Source organism: Panthera uncia (genome assembly GCF_023721935.1).
Source record: "Panthera uncia isolate 11264 chromosome B2 unlocalized genomic scaffold, Puncia_PCG_1.0 HiC_scaffold_25, whole genome shotgun sequence".
NCBI lineage: Eukaryota > Metazoa > Chordata > Mammalia > Carnivora > Felidae > Panthera > Panthera uncia.
Window position 1 is genome coordinate 1,951,170 of NW_026057581.1, and position 16,955 is coordinate 1,968,124.

At 46.5% G+C, this 16,955-nt stretch overlaps 1 protein-coding gene and 1 non-coding gene across 2 annotated transcripts in view; both read right to left on the reverse strand.

The window, feature by feature from the left end:
* ZSCAN9 (zinc finger and SCAN domain containing 9) overlaps positions 1-4,587 on the reverse strand; it is a 9,809-nt gene extending 5,222 nt beyond the window's left edge. Inside the window, exons 1-3 of the mRNA XM_049654731.1 lie at positions 4,514-4,587; positions 2,584-3,090; positions 2,258-2,405 (exon numbers count right to left, since the gene is read on the reverse strand). Coding sequence (XP_049510688.1) covers positions 2,258-2,405; positions 2,584-3,000 — 565 coding nt within the window. The 5' untranslated portion in view covers positions 3,001-3,090; positions 4,514-4,587. The remainder of the gene's footprint in view (positions 1-2,257; positions 2,406-2,583; positions 3,091-4,513) is intronic.
* A 6,050-nt stretch (positions 4,588-10,637) lies between these two features.
* Positions 10,638-10,719, reverse strand: TRNAS-GCU (transfer RNA serine (anticodon GCU)). The gene has a single exon. It is a non-coding gene; the product is annotated as a tRNA-Ser (tRNA).
* Positions 10,720-16,955: the final 6,236 nt, after the last annotated feature.

Sequence of the window (16,955 nt, forward strand, 5' to 3'; positions counted from 1 at the left end):
GGAGGGAAGGAGGGAAGGAAGGAAGGAAGGAAGGAAGGAAGGAAGGATAAAGGGGTGGATGGAAGGAAGGGAGGGAGAAAGGAAGGAAGAGGGATGGATGGATGGGAGGAAGGAGGGGTGGAAGGAAGGATGGATAGACGAAGGGATGGAGGCAGGGATGGATGGATGGATGGATGGGAGGATGGGAGAGAGGGATGAAGGGATGCAGAGACGGATCGAGGAATGGTTGGATGAGAGGATGGACTTACTCAGATGTGCTTCCTGAAGGGAGAAGAAAGGGAAACATGCCTGGAAAATAAAAAGTCCAAGTTCATGGAGAGGAGAAAGAAACAAAGGAATTGACTGGGAAGATGTTCATAAAAGAGGAAAATGAAATCAAAGGAATTTAATCTGATGAGGTCACTGGAGCCAGAGGAAGGTCTGCAGAGCACATTTACTAAGAAAAAAAAATCTTTTAAAATGAAGAGATATGTTTCAAGTGGCAGAAATCCATGATAACTACATGACTGCTAGGGTAGACGAAATAGAGGCAGGAAGCAGAGAGGCAAGAGAAGTTGTGGCTTTGATGAAGTGAAAATGCAAACAGCAGACGCCACTGCAGACTGACTGTTAGAAAGTTAACAGGGGCGCCTGGGTGGCGCAGTCGGTTAAGCGTCCGACTTCAGCCAGGTCACGATCTCACGGTCCGTGATCCGTGAGTTCGAGCCCCGCGTCCGGCTCTGGGCTGATGGCTCGGAGCCTGGAGCCTGTTTCCGATTCTGCGTCTCCCTCTCTCTCTGCCCCTCCCCCGTTCATGCTCTGTCTCTCTCTGTCCGAAAAATAAATAAAAAACGTTGAAAAAAAAAATTAAAAAAAAAAAAAGAAAAAAAAAAAGAAAGTTAACAAATAGTCCGGCAGAGGCTACGCTGTCCTGGTGAGAAATCAGACAGAAGCTGAGCCAGCTGTGACAGGGAGAGCTCGAACAGGACGACAGCTGGCACAGCCCCCAGAGCCCAGGCCTGCACCCGCCACTGAATTACACACCAGGAAATGCCAGACTGATTCCACTGGATTCCCCCGCCCAGTCTGCCACCCACTGCGCGTTCCCCACCCCTTCCTCACCCCTTTATACTGCAAACGTAAGCCCAAATGGGCAACGGGGACCTGGAAGAACAGCTACCATATACTAAGCAAAATGCCTGCCAAGTGCTTTTCATCAGTTGTCTGTTCTGTGCTCGCAACTACCTTCTATGGTACGTACTTGTTAGACTGAATTGTGTTGTCTCCCTCCCCCTAGAGTCACATGTTGAAGCCCTAACTATATTTAAAAATGGGGCCTTTTAGGAAATTAATTAGGGTAATTAAGAGTGGGGCCCTAAATGGGGCGCCTGGGTGGCTCAGTCGGTTAAGCGGCCGACTTCAGCTCAGGTCATGATCTCACGGTTCGTGGGTTTGAGCCCCGCGTCAGGCACCGTGCTGACAGCTCAGAGCCTGGGGCCTGCTTCAGATTCTGTGTCTTCCTCTCTCTCTCTCTGCCCCTCCCCTGCTCACACTCTGTCAATCTCTCTCTCAAAAAGTAGATAAACATTAACAAAAAAAAAAAAAAAAGAGTGGGGCCCTAATCTAATAGGACTAATGTCCTTATAAGAGGTAACAGCACCAGAACTTTCTTTCTCTCTTCCAACAGGAACGTATACAGAGAAAGGCATGTGTGAGAACAAAGCGAGAAGGTGGCCGTCAACAACCCAGGAAGGCAGGTCTCACCAGAAACCAAGTCTGCTCGTATCTTGATCTTGGAGATCCAGCCTCAAGAACTGTGATCAAATGAATTTCTGTTTCAGCCACCCAGTGTGTGTCATTCTATTACAACAGCCCAAGCAAACTAAGGCAATGCTATTATCAACCCCATTTTGGAGATGAGGGAACTGAGACCAAATGGTTAAATAAACCTGCCCACGTACAAGCAGCTTCTAAAACGCAAAGCCATGATTTGAATGTATCATACCCATTCTCTATAGCTGCCCTCCACGGTGATTCCTGAAAGTCTTCCTAAGGTACCACGTGCCAGAATACCAGAGAGATGACAGGATAGTCCACAGGGGAAGCCTGAACGCAGGGAAGGGGACAAAGTGAGGACGCTGGGCCCTCAGCAGCTGTAGCGCGGACCTTACCTGGTAAAGGGACTTCTGAGCCCCTGGTTCCCCAGGTCTGGACTTTTCATTTGTTTTTGCTTGACAAGAGGGGATGTGTTCAACACCAGAAAAGTCCTATCCCTCACCTGTCTCTCCAGTAGGGTGGGACTCTTGGGCAGTGTCACGCGGGAGCTGGGGCTCCTCGGGCTGGGACGGAAGGCTCAGTGACGTCTGCTCGCCTAGAGGCACCGTCTCTCTAGAGCAGACTTCTCGTCCCTGTCCGTAGGCTACCATCTGGAAACAGAGAGGTGACATTTGACTTCTGAAGAAGTTAACTGTCTAAAGAAACCCTTCCCAGAAAGCAGCAGGAAGCAGAGTCAGTGTCAGAGTCAGTGAAGGGGATACAAAACAAGGGATCCAAGGGTCCTTGATGACACACATACACTTTTTCCCGGCAAATCTCCCTTCCTACCTCAAGTTGTGGTTCATCGAGCTCCTTCTCCAGATCCTCCAGCAGAATCACAGCCTCTTCCCCGCTCTCTGGGCAGTGCTCCTGCACCCAGGCCTGGAGCTCCTTGGGCAGGATGGTCAGGAACTGCTCCAGCACCAGCAGCTCCAGGATCTGCTCCTTCGTGCTGGCATGAGGCCTCAACCACTGGCGGCACAGCTCTCGGAGCTGGGTGAGAGCCTCCCTGGGTCCAGGAGTTTCCTGGTAACACAGCTGTCGAAAGCGCGTTCGGAAGACTTCCCTCGCCAGGGGACTGCTACGTTTCAGTCTGGATTCCTGCATCTGGAGGCGACTTTCCGTCTCCACCTTCACGGTCAGTTCTTCCCAAGCCTCAGGACCGTGTACATCCATGGGCAAAACCTCCTTTGAGTCTGTATTCATCCTGACTTTGAATAGTTTACAAAGCACCCTCCAGCTGGAGTCGTGTTTTAGAAGCACCTTGAGAGGTTCCCTCTTGAGCAGTAAAAATCACTGTTTATATAGAAGAACGACAACAGCTAGAGATGGGCACTGATACCATAAGCAACTGTCATAGACCCCAAGCCTCTTCACTGAAAGTAAAGTCATTTGGTGACCAAAGGATGGGAATAATGGAAAACATAAGGTCATAATGTGCAAAAATCACAGGCTTTCAAGTTAAACAGAACTGGATTCTATTATGGTTCTAACATTTACCAATTTACTGATTGAGTGACTTTCAGCCAATTTCTTATCGTTCTTCAATCTCAGTTTCTCAATGTAAAGAAATAGCAATAAAAATACCTTACAGAGCTCATGGAGAAAAGAGGGACCACACAATTCACTCGGAATTGTTAAAAAGTTCAGACTCGTTTTTTCAAAGTCAAATCAGAGAAAGAATAGATGAAAATACTGCTCTTATCTTTGATAAATGAATGAGCTAACTCTCATTGGACTCTGCTAGAGTTTCAAAACAATCTTGAAAACAACCATTCCATTTCAGGTTGTTGTCCTTTGAGCTAAATTTATTGAAAACTTTATTAATCTGAGAGTGACAGCACTGCGCTGCAGTCCACAACACGCTTTCGGCTACGAGACCACATTTAAGGCTCACGTCACCCTCTGAGGTTTGGTGACAACCACGATGTGAGGTTGCCTAAGGTCAAACCCTCTGTGAGGACAGGCCCTGGGGGAAGCGGTCTGCTCCCAGCCAGGCTGCGCCTCTCAATCACCTGGAAGTGCCGCCCCGCAGCTGAGTTCCAGCTGGACAGGCGGGGGGGGGGACGGGGGGAGGGGAAGGAAGACAGGAGGGGTGGACAAGACGTCCAGGGAACGGAATCCTGGGTGGATGGAGATCCGGGGAGGGACGGCGATCTGGGGTGGAGGGGGATCCAGATGGGAATCGGGGACGGCTGCGGAGCCAGGGTGTATGGAAACCCGGGGTGTATGGGGATCCCAGCACGGAGGGGAATCCGGAGACGGAGGAGGATCCAGGAACAGATGCGGATCTTGGGACGGAGGGGTATGCGGGGACGGATGCGGATCCGGGGTTCGGGCGGGAGGGAGGCAGGGCTCCCAACGCCGCAGGTGCGCTCCAGGGCGCGAGGATCGCGAGGCTAAAGGAAGCGGAAGGGCAACGGGCACGTTCTGCGCCTGAAAGCCAGTCCGCTCCAAGCCCCTTCACCGGCTTCGGAACCGAAAGGAGAGGGTGTGACATCTTACACCCGTGCTTGCCTCCCCCGCCCCCGAGGCCGGACGCCCAGGCCGTTCCCGCCGAGTCCAGCCTGCGGCCGTCATGCCAGTGGCGGCCCTCGAGCCTCGCGGCCTTCCCAGGCCCTGCCCGCGCGACGTCCCCTCCCCGGGCGGAGGCGCGCCTTCCGCAACCCGCCCCCCACCCCCCCAGCCACGCCCGCCCGGGTTCCCGGCGCCGACTCACGGGAGCTGGACGCTGCAGGGAGACGGAGAGCGCCGACGCGGCGTCTGCGGGAGCGCGCCGGCCGGAACAATGCGCCGCACCGAGGGGGCTGCCGGCCGCGGGGGGCGCTCGCGGCCGAGGCACTTCCGGGCCGCTCTAGGATCCCGCGTCTCGCCGCCCGCCGCCCGCCGCCCGCCGCCTGCCGCCAGCCTCCCCGCGGCTCACGTGGTTGGAGCTGCGGCCGCAGGTGCGCCCCGCGCAGGCTTTAAACTGAAGCGCAGGAATCCTAGGTCATTAACTTGACGACACTTATTTTTAAAACTTTTTTTTTTTTTAAAGAATATATTACCTGTGGTTTTTAAAAAACCTCAGGCAACGCCAAAATTAACCAAGTAAAAGGTGAAATCCCATCCTGTCACTAAGGTCCCCCTACCCTGGGATCGCCGCTGTCATGGTTCGCTGGGGATTTGCGTGTATACTTCCGATCTTTCTCACGTGCAGCTGCGTAGACAGGCATTAAGCTATTTTACATTTAGGGTTTTTTTTATCACTTATTTTAACGTTTTCACTTCAGGTATCTTAGACCTCTTTATTGGTCGTGTAGGTCCGACTCATTTGGTGGCTGAGAACATCAAGCACAGAGACTGCAATTTATTTGTCCAGGCCCCTACACATTGATAGACTTTCCTTCTTCCTTCCTCCCTTCCTTCCTTCCTACCTTTTTTCCTTCTGCTTTCCTTCTTCCTTCCTCCTTTCCTTCCTTCCTTTTGTTTTTTGCTACAGAGGTTTTTTTGGATTTTTAGTGGTAATACAAAATCTGTCCAAAATAAGTTGGCTTTATTTGTACAAAAGAGTATAATTATTAGTACAGCTAGTCCTCCATCAACTTTATCATGCCAACCAGAATGATAGTATTGCATAAATTATGTTTGTTTTGTTTTTAACAGAACCTCATTATTTAATAAATATTTTTAATGTTTATTTTAGAGAGAGAGAGAGCATGTGTGCTAGCCCGGGAGGGGCAGAGAGAGGGGGACAGAGAAGATGAGGCAGGCTCTGTACTGACAGCAGAGAACCTGAGGTGGGGCTTGAACTCACGAACCTTGAGATCATGACCTGAGCAGAAGTCAGACACTTAGCCACCCAGGCGCCCCCAAAACCTCATTGTTTATTTTAATTACAGCAGTAGGAAAGTATCTTGAATGTTAATGTAAATTCTGTGATGCGTTTTAACTCCAAAACTATAGCTCTATATATTTCTTCGGTTGGTCTCCTCAACCTAGCCATCTAGGGTCATTAAATAAACACAAGCTTCATCCTTTATGTTGACTTCTTCTGAATATCCAATAAGTCTGTTATCATTAAGAGCAGCAGCATGAAGCAAATCTGCTCAAAATCCTGATCACTCTCTTCTACACACCTCACTTCCAGAGCCCTCAGTACAAACTTTTCCAACAAACTATATAATGGCCACAAATTCCCAGCTTCCCTTTAACTGGAATACAGTTCAAATATGTTATTCTTGGGGCACGTGGGTGGCTCAGCTGGTTAAGCATCAGACTTTTGATTTCAGCTTAGGTCATGATTTCACAGTTCATGGGATCGAGCCCCTTGACAATGAAGCACCACAGAGTCTGCTTGAGATGCTATCTCCCTCTCCCTCTGTCCCCCTCCTGCTCATGCTCTCTCTCTCTCAAAATAAATAAATAAACATTTTTTTAAAAACCCACAATTCAGCTCAGACAAGAAGAAATGCTGACTACAAGAACATTGAGCGTTACCTGAATTTGGAAACAGGTATATTGGGATATTGACTCTTCTGTGGGTTATGTCATAAGCTTAAAAAAGAAAAATGAAGAAGGAGGAGGGAGAAGAACAAGAAGAAGATGGAGAAAAGGATTTGGAGAACTGTTAACAAAGAGATTGAGGGAACTAGCTGGTATGAGGATTAAAATGTATCAAGTATAACAATATCGATGTCCCATATGAACCTTCCCTAACCCAAGATAGTTTCAGTAAGTACGTGGGCAAGCTCATCTGCTCTATGGATGTCACCAATCAATTCTGAACCCTAGGTATGATGTAACATTCCATTTGGAACAGCCAGTCACCTGTTGATTACATTGGACTCTCTCTATAATGGAGAGAACAAAACTGCTTCAAAGCGATACATTTTTTTTGGATTTCCATTGGCTTTCCATGCCCACCATCTTGGCATTGACTTGATGAAAGCTCTGCTCACACCAGCCCTAACTTAGTTGGGCATTGAAATGAAGTGTTTTTCCCCCCAGTCTACTTTCTGAGTTTATTTATTAATTTTTGAGTGGGGGGGCGGGCAGAGAGAGAGAGAGAGAGAGAGAGAATCCCAAGCGGGATCCTAGCTGTCAGCATAGAGGCTGATGTGGGGCTCAAACTCATGAACCAGGAGATCATGACCTGAACCCAAACCAAGAGTCAGGCACTTAACCCACTGAGCCACCCAGATGCACCCCACCCCCAGATCTGTACTTTCAGCTAGGTTCTTGTGAATCCTTCTTTCCTGTCCTTTAATGCTACCTTGGGCATACCCCATAGCTTTCTGGTCAATTTTAAGTATTAAAGATCCTATCCAGAGGTGTCTGGCTGGCTCAGTAGGTAGAGCATGTGACTCTTGATTTGGGGGTTGTGAGTTTGAGCCCCACCTTGGGTGTAGAGATTACTTAAAAATAAAATATTAAAAAAAAATAAAGATCCCATTCAATTTATTTTTTTTTAATTTTAATGTTTATTTATTTTTGAGAAAGAAAGAGACAGAGTGTGAGCGGGGGAGGGGCAGAGAGAGGGAGACACAGAATCTGAAGCAGTCTTCAGGCTCTGAGCTGTCAGCACAGAGCCCCACGCAGGGCTTGAACTCACAAACCCGAAGATCATGACCTGAGCCAAAGTCAGACGCTTAATCAACTGAGCCACCCAAGTGCCCCCCATTCAACTTATTTTTAGCTTGAAAATTTATTATCTATTGAATACGTTACATAGCAACAGATTCAAAATACAAGAAGTATAAAAGGGCAAATGTTGAAAAGTCTCCCTCTGGAGGGTACTTGCGATGAGCACTGGGTGTTATAGGTAAGTGATGAATAACTAAATTCTACTCCTGAAACTAATATTATAATATATGTTAACTAACTAGAACTTAAATAAAAATGTGAAACATTAAAAAAAATCTCCCTGTGAATTTTTTCTTCTGTTGACTTTGATAATGATATTGTAGATCCATAGGAAAATGTCCTTATATTTTAGAGATGGGTATCGAAGTATTCAAAGGTGTTATGTGTAATGATGTCTATAATTTACTTGGAAATACTTCAGCAGAGGAAGAAAAAGCAAATATGGCAAAATGAACAATTACAAATGTAGGTGCGTATATGGTGTTCATTATATATAAACACATAAATCCTTGGGAGTAACTGTTTCCGAATTCAGATTTTCTTAAGACTGTGTTTGCCCCAGATGACCGATGGCTTCGGACGAAACACCTTCAGCGGTTTCTCCTTCGCCCAGTAAGGGCAGGCAGGTGTCCAACCTCAGAGCCAGGGTCACCACGCCGCCCAGTCCCGTGGGGGCCTGGGCCTCCGGACACACGGAGCCCAGAAGTAAACGCGGCCCCGTCCGGGAGGTGCGCGCAGCGGTGGGCTCCCGCCGACCAGGCAGAGACACACTGCCCCCTCAACCCCCGGCCAGCGCCCCCATCACACACACACACACACACACACACACACACACAGCAGGCGTTCTGCCCGTCCCCCCGCGTGCAGCCCTCCACATCACTGTGGACAAAGCCCATCCCATGGGTCGTGTGGCCAGAACCCCTGCGGGGGAGGGGGTGCCCATCGAGATGCTGGAGGCTCGGTAGATGAGAACCAGCCTCCAAATGCAGCTGACGGCCGGCGTCGCGCCGCCCCGCCGGGTGTACGGCCGCGCCCCCTGCTGGACGGAGGCCGCCCCCCACCCCCGCCCCGTCTCTGTCTGTCTCTGTCTCAAAATAAATAAAAATCGAAACAAAATTAAAAAAAAAAAAAAAAACCACAACGCTCTAACAATATCTAAAAGTGATGCCACCCCAAATCTTCACCAAATTTTTTATCTTTGCAAAGCTGATAGGCAAAAAATGGTATATTATTGTAGTGTTAACTAGCATTTTAATTATGAAAACATGAGTACATTAATATTCATGTGCATTTCCTTTCTGTGAACTTTCTGTTTACACCCTTTCCCTTTTTCCTACTTGTGCTCGTTTTTCTCTTGACTCGTATAATCATCATATACTAAGGAAATTAGACCTTTGTGATAATTTGTAATATTTCCATTCTACTTTCTTTATGGGGGCTTTAGTTTACAGCAATTTTTAATTTTTTAAGTTAAATTTACTAATTTTATATGTTTTCTGTGATAAGAAAGGCCTTCTTTGTGCGATGACTATAACAGAAAATTCTCATGTAGTTTTTTTCTAGTACTTTCACAGTTTTACTTTTTTCCTACTTAAATTTTGAACCACCTGGAAATGATCCAGTTGTAAGATGTGAAGTGCGGACTACACTCTACTTTTTTTTTTCTTCAGATTTTTACACAGATGTCCCAGTACCATTTCTTGAATGATTTATCTTTTCTGTAGTAACCTGAGATGACATTTTTATCAAATGCTTAAATATTGATATTGCCTACTTCTGGATTTTCTATCCTGTTTATACTACAGTACTTTGTTCATTGTAGCTTGTAATATGTTTTAAAATCCCAGAGGCTTGCGTTTTCCTTGTTACTCTTTTCTGAATTTTCCTGGCTATTAATGCTTGTTTACTTTCACATAAACTTGAGAAGCAATTACCCTGTTTGAAAACAAAATTCTATGTTAATTTTTATTGGCATTATAATACCTAGACTAACGTGTAGAGAAATTGATTTTCCTCTTTCTCCATATCTTTGGTCAGTCAACAATATATGAAGCTTTTTCTTTTAATGTTTATTTATTTTGAGAGAGACAGAGCAGGAGACGGGCAGAAAGAGAGAGAGAAAGAGAATTCCATTGCGGGGCTCGAGCCCAAGAGCTGAGATCATGACCTGAGGTGAGATCAGAGTCTGACATTCAACCGACTGAGCCACCCAGGCCCCTTGAGATTTACTTTTTAAGTGGCGATAATCAGTAACCCTCCAGTTTGCCCTCCCGAAGGCAATTCCCTCTCCCACCGCACGTGTGTGACAGCGACTTCAAACCGGACCCCAGGCCACCTGGTCCTCCGCCTGTCTCCGCCTCCACCTGCGCTCCAGTCTGCTTGGCCCAAGCCCCCTCCGGCGCGTGTCCTGAGCGGACGTCCTGAGTAATAGGGGTGCCCAGCTGGCTCAGTGGGTAGAGCATACAGCCCTGAGGTTGTGAGTTCAAGCCCCACCTTGTGCATAGAGTTTCCTTAAGTTAATTAATCAAAAAGATAAAATAAAGAAAAAGCATGTGTCTTGGGAAAAATGGAAATAATTAAATGAAGAAATATGTTATCCCCCCCCCCCCAAAGTTCTGCCAACATGGAAGTCACAGTAGAAACTACACAAGACTAACGTTTTCCTTTGCTCCCCTCAGGAAGAAATCTTTAGCCCTAACTGGGAATGTGACTTTTAGTTTGGTCATACCTCTAAGAATTCATATCCCTCCTTGTCAAAGACAGGAATCCTTAGGAAATAACGGTTGCTTTTAAAGCTAGTATAAATAACAGATGAAAACTGCAGTAGAGATAACATTAGTTTGAAAATGCCTTAAATAAGCCGCGGCGTCCAGTGTTAGTTACAGTGTTACTCGGCAGACAATCTTATCAGTTCCTCTTTGTTAGGCAACATGTTTCTCTGGTGCTCAATTATCCGGTCGTTTCCTTAGTGGGGAATCCTTTCTAAGCAGAACTTGTCAGGGAATGAAAATTCGGCGGGAGGCTGAAACGTGAATCCACTAACTCAACTGACAAAGTAGGTTCCAGCAGGAGAAGAGCTACTGAAAAGGCGGGGAAGGAGGGGTGGGGCGGGATTAGAGGGAATTACTCCACTGGGTGGAGAGTAAGAAATTAACTCTGCAAAAGAGAGCACCTACGCATCGCTTGGGAAGGGCGACACTACGGGAGGGAAAGCCAGCCGACGAGGATGGGATTCGAACCCACGCGTGCAGAGCACAATGGATTAGCAGTCCATCGCCTTAACCACTCGGCCACCTCGTCGCACGGGAACCCAGGCTGTTCTATTTCTTCCTCCCCGCTGCACTCCATGATTTCCCCCAATGCGTCCGGTCGCCCTTCCCTGGCTTGCTCGCCACACCCGGTCCGAGTCAAGTGTCTGAAAGGACACAGACCCCACGGCCCCGGCGCGGGGGGCAAACGCCCTCCGGCAGGTGGAACCAAGCCCGGGCGCTGACCTTCAAGGGCGAGAATGGGCTTCGGAAAGAAGCTGGCAGGCGAGAGCGTGCGGGGAGGTCCCTGCGGGAGGCGGGCCTGGGGAGGTCCGTGCGGGGAGGCCCATCCGGCTGGGCACCAGGTGCGCTCACCTGTCGCGGTCCGTCCTGCAGGGCGGGGGTGCAGGTGTGGCTCCGTCCCGAGCATCTCTGACTGCGGCCCCCACTTCTCATCTGCACCCCCCTCCCCTCCTCCCGCACTCCTGAGGGTCTGGTGCTTGCTTAGTGCAGAGCTTTGGGGGAAGATGTGCTTTTTCCGCCAAAATGTTGGCGCTTCTTTCCCTCCCTGTGCAATCTCTTAGCTCTGTTCTCAGCTGTGTTGCGGGGAGTGGTTTTCTCTCCCCCACGGTCTCCGAATTTCAGAATCCCTCCGGTCAGCACGAAACTACCACCTCGGCTACTGCATCCACGCCGCTAAATGGGACCGTCGTTCCCGTTCCTCTGCGGGGACACTCGCTCTTCAGAGAGTCAAGGGCAACCCCATTCCCACCAGCAACTTCAGAACGATTCCCAGGGGAGGGGGAGGAGCGGCATGGACACCACCCTCCCTCAGCTGGAGGGCAGGGAATCGTGTGTGCGTTCTGATCATCCCCGTCCAGCAATGCCGGAGTAAGCAAACAGTAACTGTAGCTAAATGCAGGATGAAATGTTCTACATTTAATTCAAACTCTGAGCATCAGAGTCAAGATACCTACAAAGGATGTTTTCAATTAATTAAACCTCTTGGGTTAATAATCCTAGTTTGTTTTTTTTTTTATCATAAGGTTCTGATGAATATTAGTTATTATCAATAAAATGCTTAGAAAATTATCTTGCAAACAGTAATTGTTGTGTAAGTCTTTGACACTGTAAGTTGTTTTCAGACTAATAAATAAACTAATAATTAATTACATGAAATTGTATTCAACAAGAAAAAGAAAACCCGGTAGGAAAAAAAAAATTTAAAAACCCCACCAGGTATGGTCAATGCACAGAAGACCATCAGATGGTTAATGAACATAACTGAAGTGCACCAGCTAACTTGTACATGGGGATAGGACACTTAAAACCTCATTCTCCCTCCCCTACTCCCACTTCAGATTTCTGAAATACTGCCCATGCAGGTGTTAACTGGCCCAGCCACCCTGAAGGACAATTGCGTAAGACCTATTAAAATTTACAAAGTTCATACCCTTCCTTAACCCAACAGTCAGCCCACTAGTAGAGAATTCTGCTAGAGAAATACCAACACTAGTGTGAAAATACACACACACACACTCACACACACACACACACACACACACAACATTACATACATTTTCGTGGAGGGCTACTTCTGATAGTTAAATATTAGAGACTCCCCAATGCCTAACAAATGGAATAATTTTATGATCAAGCATAACATTGGAGGAGTCTGTGGTCATTAATAAGAACAACACAGAGCTACATGTAGTAACTTACAAATATTTTCCCAATTACTTTTTCTTAAGGCAAATTGTAGAACCGTATGTATAGCATTTTCATATTGTTTTGGTACTGTGTTTCATTTTAGGTGATAAAATGAGTTTAGATATTATTATTTTTAAAAGGGGGGTTTATTTAATTTTTAAAAATTTACTTATTTTGACAGAGAGGACTCACAAGCACATACATGAGCGGGGAAGGGGCAAAGAGAGAGAGAGAATCCCAAGCAGGCTCCACTGTGCCAGCACAGAGCCCCATGTGGGGCTTGAACTCATGAATTGAACCTTGAGATCATAACCTGAGCTGAAGCAAAAAGAGTTGGATGCTTAACCTACTGAGCCACCCAGGTGTCCCCAGATATTTATTATTTTTTAAAGTAATCTCTACACCCAACGTGGGGCTCCACCTTACAACCTGGAAATCAAGAGTCACACGGTCTACTGACTGGGCCAGCCAAGCACCCCTGGTTTAGATATTTAATATCAGTGAGGGCCATTTAGCTGCAGCATCAATTTTATCAAGGTCCCAAATTTCGACTTTCCACATTACCCTCACAGAAGTATTTACACCTACACCTACGTATCTATTAAGCATCACACAACAATTGTGCATTTCTTTTTAATGAGTTAGCTGAAGAGTTTTTAACATATCCCAATATTTTCAAAATTTATTTGGCATTTATTTTTTATATACTGGGCATGAACCTTTTGCAGTTTCTGAAAAGTCTCTGATATGAAAATTAAAAAAAAAAAGTCCTGAAGGATGTGTGTCAATTGTTAACAGCTGAGTTTTTCAACGTTCTTTATTAAGGTTTTTTCAAGATTTCACTTTTTCTCTAACCATATGTTACTTAACAATTTCATTATTTTAAAGAAGGACCCACACCCAACCTGGGGCTTGAACCCATAACCCTGAGATCAAGAGCCAGATGCTCTACTGGTTGAGCCACCGAGGCACCCCAGTGATTTCATTTTAAAAGGTAAAGGTAAATTTAAACGAACTATTTAAAGGCTGAAGCATGGTGACCAGCGCCAAATGCTGCTCAGAAATGAAGATACAAAGAAATGGCCACTAGGTTTACCGGCAATCTTTATATATGATAGGAAGGAGTTTCATCTTAACATCTTACAGATCAAGCTGATGGACGCCACTTGTAAGAGGTCGGGTCCCATAGACGTCTTCAGGACAGTGGGAAACAGCCTTCTCACTATATTTGATAGCACAGTGAATTGTGCTCCTGCCTGGGCTGTCTTCCCACCAGATTCCTAAACCCATTTCTTGTTTCTCACCCAACCACAGAGGATGGGGCTCCACTTCCCCATCTCTTCTCAGTGGGGATCCAAGTTGCAGTTTTCATTTCCTCAGAGAGAGCATTTGATCTTCGGGAAGGTATTTGATCACTACCTGCTCTCAAACAGGGTCCGAGTGGCATTTCCACCAGCCACCCTGCGTTAACCCTGTGTCTCCACCCTTTTGCCCCATAACCATCCTTCAGATGGTCTCAGGTCCTCTGTGCCTGTTACTCTGGTTTTTCTCTCCTTCCTACGTGTGTAGATAATGCTCAATCACTGAGCAGTGTGGGCACTCACGGTTCAAGCTTGGGACGTGTGTTTGATGTTGATCCTGTTTAATTAATATTGTGTAGTTGCAGGAGGAGGAGAGGCTGCCGCAAATCCACCGAACGAACTCGAACTCCGAGCGCGATGAAATCACAGCACCTGCCGCCCACGCCTCTGTTCTCTCAACAACTATTTAACAAATGTCCTTTCTCTTCCCGTGCAAAGCGTACACTGTCAGGGGGAAGACAGACGTTTAAACAAAGAACACACGTAAGTACATGACCACAAATTTTGTTAGGGGACAGGAAAAATGTACAGAGTGGCATGAGAACAATCACAGGGGGGAATTCACGTTCACTGGGAGATTAGGGAGTGTGGCTCTGAACAGATACCCTTTAGGTGAGTAGGTGACATTTAATATAAAATTAGGACAGTGTAGGGACAGGCAGGGGCAAGTGAAGTGAGGGGTATTCCGGGCAGAGTGAGAGGTGTGTGTAGGGGAGGGGGGTCGTGGTCAGGAAGCTTGGGAGAAGGCCAGTGTGAGCCAGACCCAGTAAGCAGTGGAGACAGTGGGGAAAGCGAGCCCACTGGGGACAGTGTGGCCAATTCACACAGGCATTGACTATGTTCAGGATTTGAAATTTTACCCCAACTACAATGGGAACGTATTGAAGCCTCACAAGCAGAGGACGAATACAGTCTGTTTAATATTTCTGAAAGACCACATCCAAGATATATTTATATATCCAAGATACACCTGCAGCTGACTCAGATGCACACTGGCAGGGCCTGCAGGGCGACCACTCCGAGTTCGAGTTCGATGCTGACAGCTTTCCCCTTTGAGCTCCCCTTTGAGTTCCTCCTCCCTGGGGCGCCCTCAGCCCCAGGCAAACCCTGGGCAAAGGGCAAAGAGTTTGCTGAAGAATTTAGCTTTTTAAAAGACTGTAAAAATTATCAGATTTATATCCATAATGAGTGGTTGACTCCCTAGTCAAGATTTTAATTACCAAGGGTAAAGATTCTGGAACTTGTGTGTGTGTGTGTGTGTGTGTGTGTGTGTGATATCTAATTCACCAGGAGATCATTTGATTCTTGGTTTGTTTTGCAGCTTTAATGACTCTGTTCTTTCTTTTTTTTATTTTATTTTATTTATTTTTTTTAAATTTTATTTTTTTTAATTTTTTTTTATGTTTATTTATTTCTGAGGCAGAGAGAGACAGACCATGAGCGGGGGAGGGTCAGAGAGAGAGGGAGACACAGAATCAGAAGCAGGCTCCAGGCTCCGAGCTGTCAGCACAGAGCCCGGCATGGGGCTCAAACTCACAAACCGTGAGATCATGACCTGAGCCGAAGTCGGTCGCTCAACCGACTGAGCCACCCAGGCGCCCCTGTTCTTTCTTTTTTTTAATGTCTATTTATTTTTGAGAGACAGAGACATGGCACGAGTGGGGGAGGGGCAGAGAGAGAGGGAGACACAGAATCTGAAGCGGGGTCCAGGCTCCGAGCTGTGAGCACAAAGCCCGAAGTGAGGGAAGTGGGGCTCGAACTCACGGACGGGGAGATCATGACCCAAACCGAAGTCAGACGCTCAACCAACTGAGCCACCCAGGCACCCCTGATTCTATTCTTTCTTTTGACAATTTATTTAAATACTGCACAATTGTATGTGTTTAATTTATTCAAAAGAATAGGGAAAATGTTTAAGAAAACTTCCAATCTCGCAAAAGCTTTGATAACCAATTTGTTTGAATCCATAGTAACTGGAATAAAGACACTCTTGTATTTGTAGATGTCTTCTTAGCTAGGGTGGCAGGTTGGTCTTGAAACCTGAAGATCCAAGTACAAGCTTCTGAGAAGAAAGTGTGTTTTGACAGAAAAAGGGCCCAGGCTAAATGTAAAAGAGTAAATGAAGTCCAGGGAAAGGAGACTTTAAGGAGGCAATTGCAGGGTATTCAATGACAGCAGGGAAATGGAGGGAGATGGCACACATCACTATGAGCATGAACATCTAGGTGACTCTGTTCCTGAAGAATATTGCAGATTATGTTCAAATTAATAAAATCAGTATTTAACATTGATCCCTTACATTCGTTTCGAAAACCTTTTAACATTTATTCATTTTTTAGAGACAGAGTGTGAGTGAGGGAGGGGCAGAGAGAGAGGGACACACACAGAATCTGAAGCAGGCTTCAGGCTCTGAGCTGTCAGCCCAGAATCCCACTCTGGGCTCAAACTCACGAACTGTGAGATCATGACCTGAGCTGAAGTCAGAGGCTTAGCCGACTGAGCCACCCAGGTGCCCTTAACTTTGATCCTTTAAAAGGAAATGGTCCTGCTGATGATGTAAGCAAACCTCTATCTACCAAATTTGGGCAATGGAATTGTTCACCTGATTCTAGGGGAGCCTGAGTGGCTCAGTTGGTTGAGCTCAGGACTTCGCTCAGATTATGATCTCACATTGTGGGTTTCAGCCCCAAGTGGGGCTCTGTGCTGACAGCCTGGAGCCTGCTTTGGATTCTCCATCTCCTTCTCTGTCTCAAAAATAAGTAAACATTGAAAAAGTAAATAGGGGCACGTGGGTGGCTCAGTCCCTTGAGCATCTGACTCTTGGCTTTGGCTCAGGTCATGATCTCAGGGTTTGAGCCGGTGTGGGGCTCGGTGCTGACAGCTCAGAACCTGGAACCTGCTTCCGATTCTGTGTCTCCCCCTCTCTCTGCTCCTTCCCCACTCACGCTTTCTCTCTCTCACAACTTAATAAATAAATAAATAAATAAATAAATAAATACATTTTAAAAGGCCATTCTAAGAAAATTATCACACTGATCAAAATAAAAAAGAATAAAACAAAGACATCTGAAGAAGCCACTTTCCCCCCTACTAGACATGCTCACTAAATACGCAGTGCTGGTATTTAAAATTCCCACCTCTCTTCTCTTACACATTGGAATCTTTATGGATAAAATAATGATACCTGGATTTTCCTTACAGTATAGGAGGAAAATGG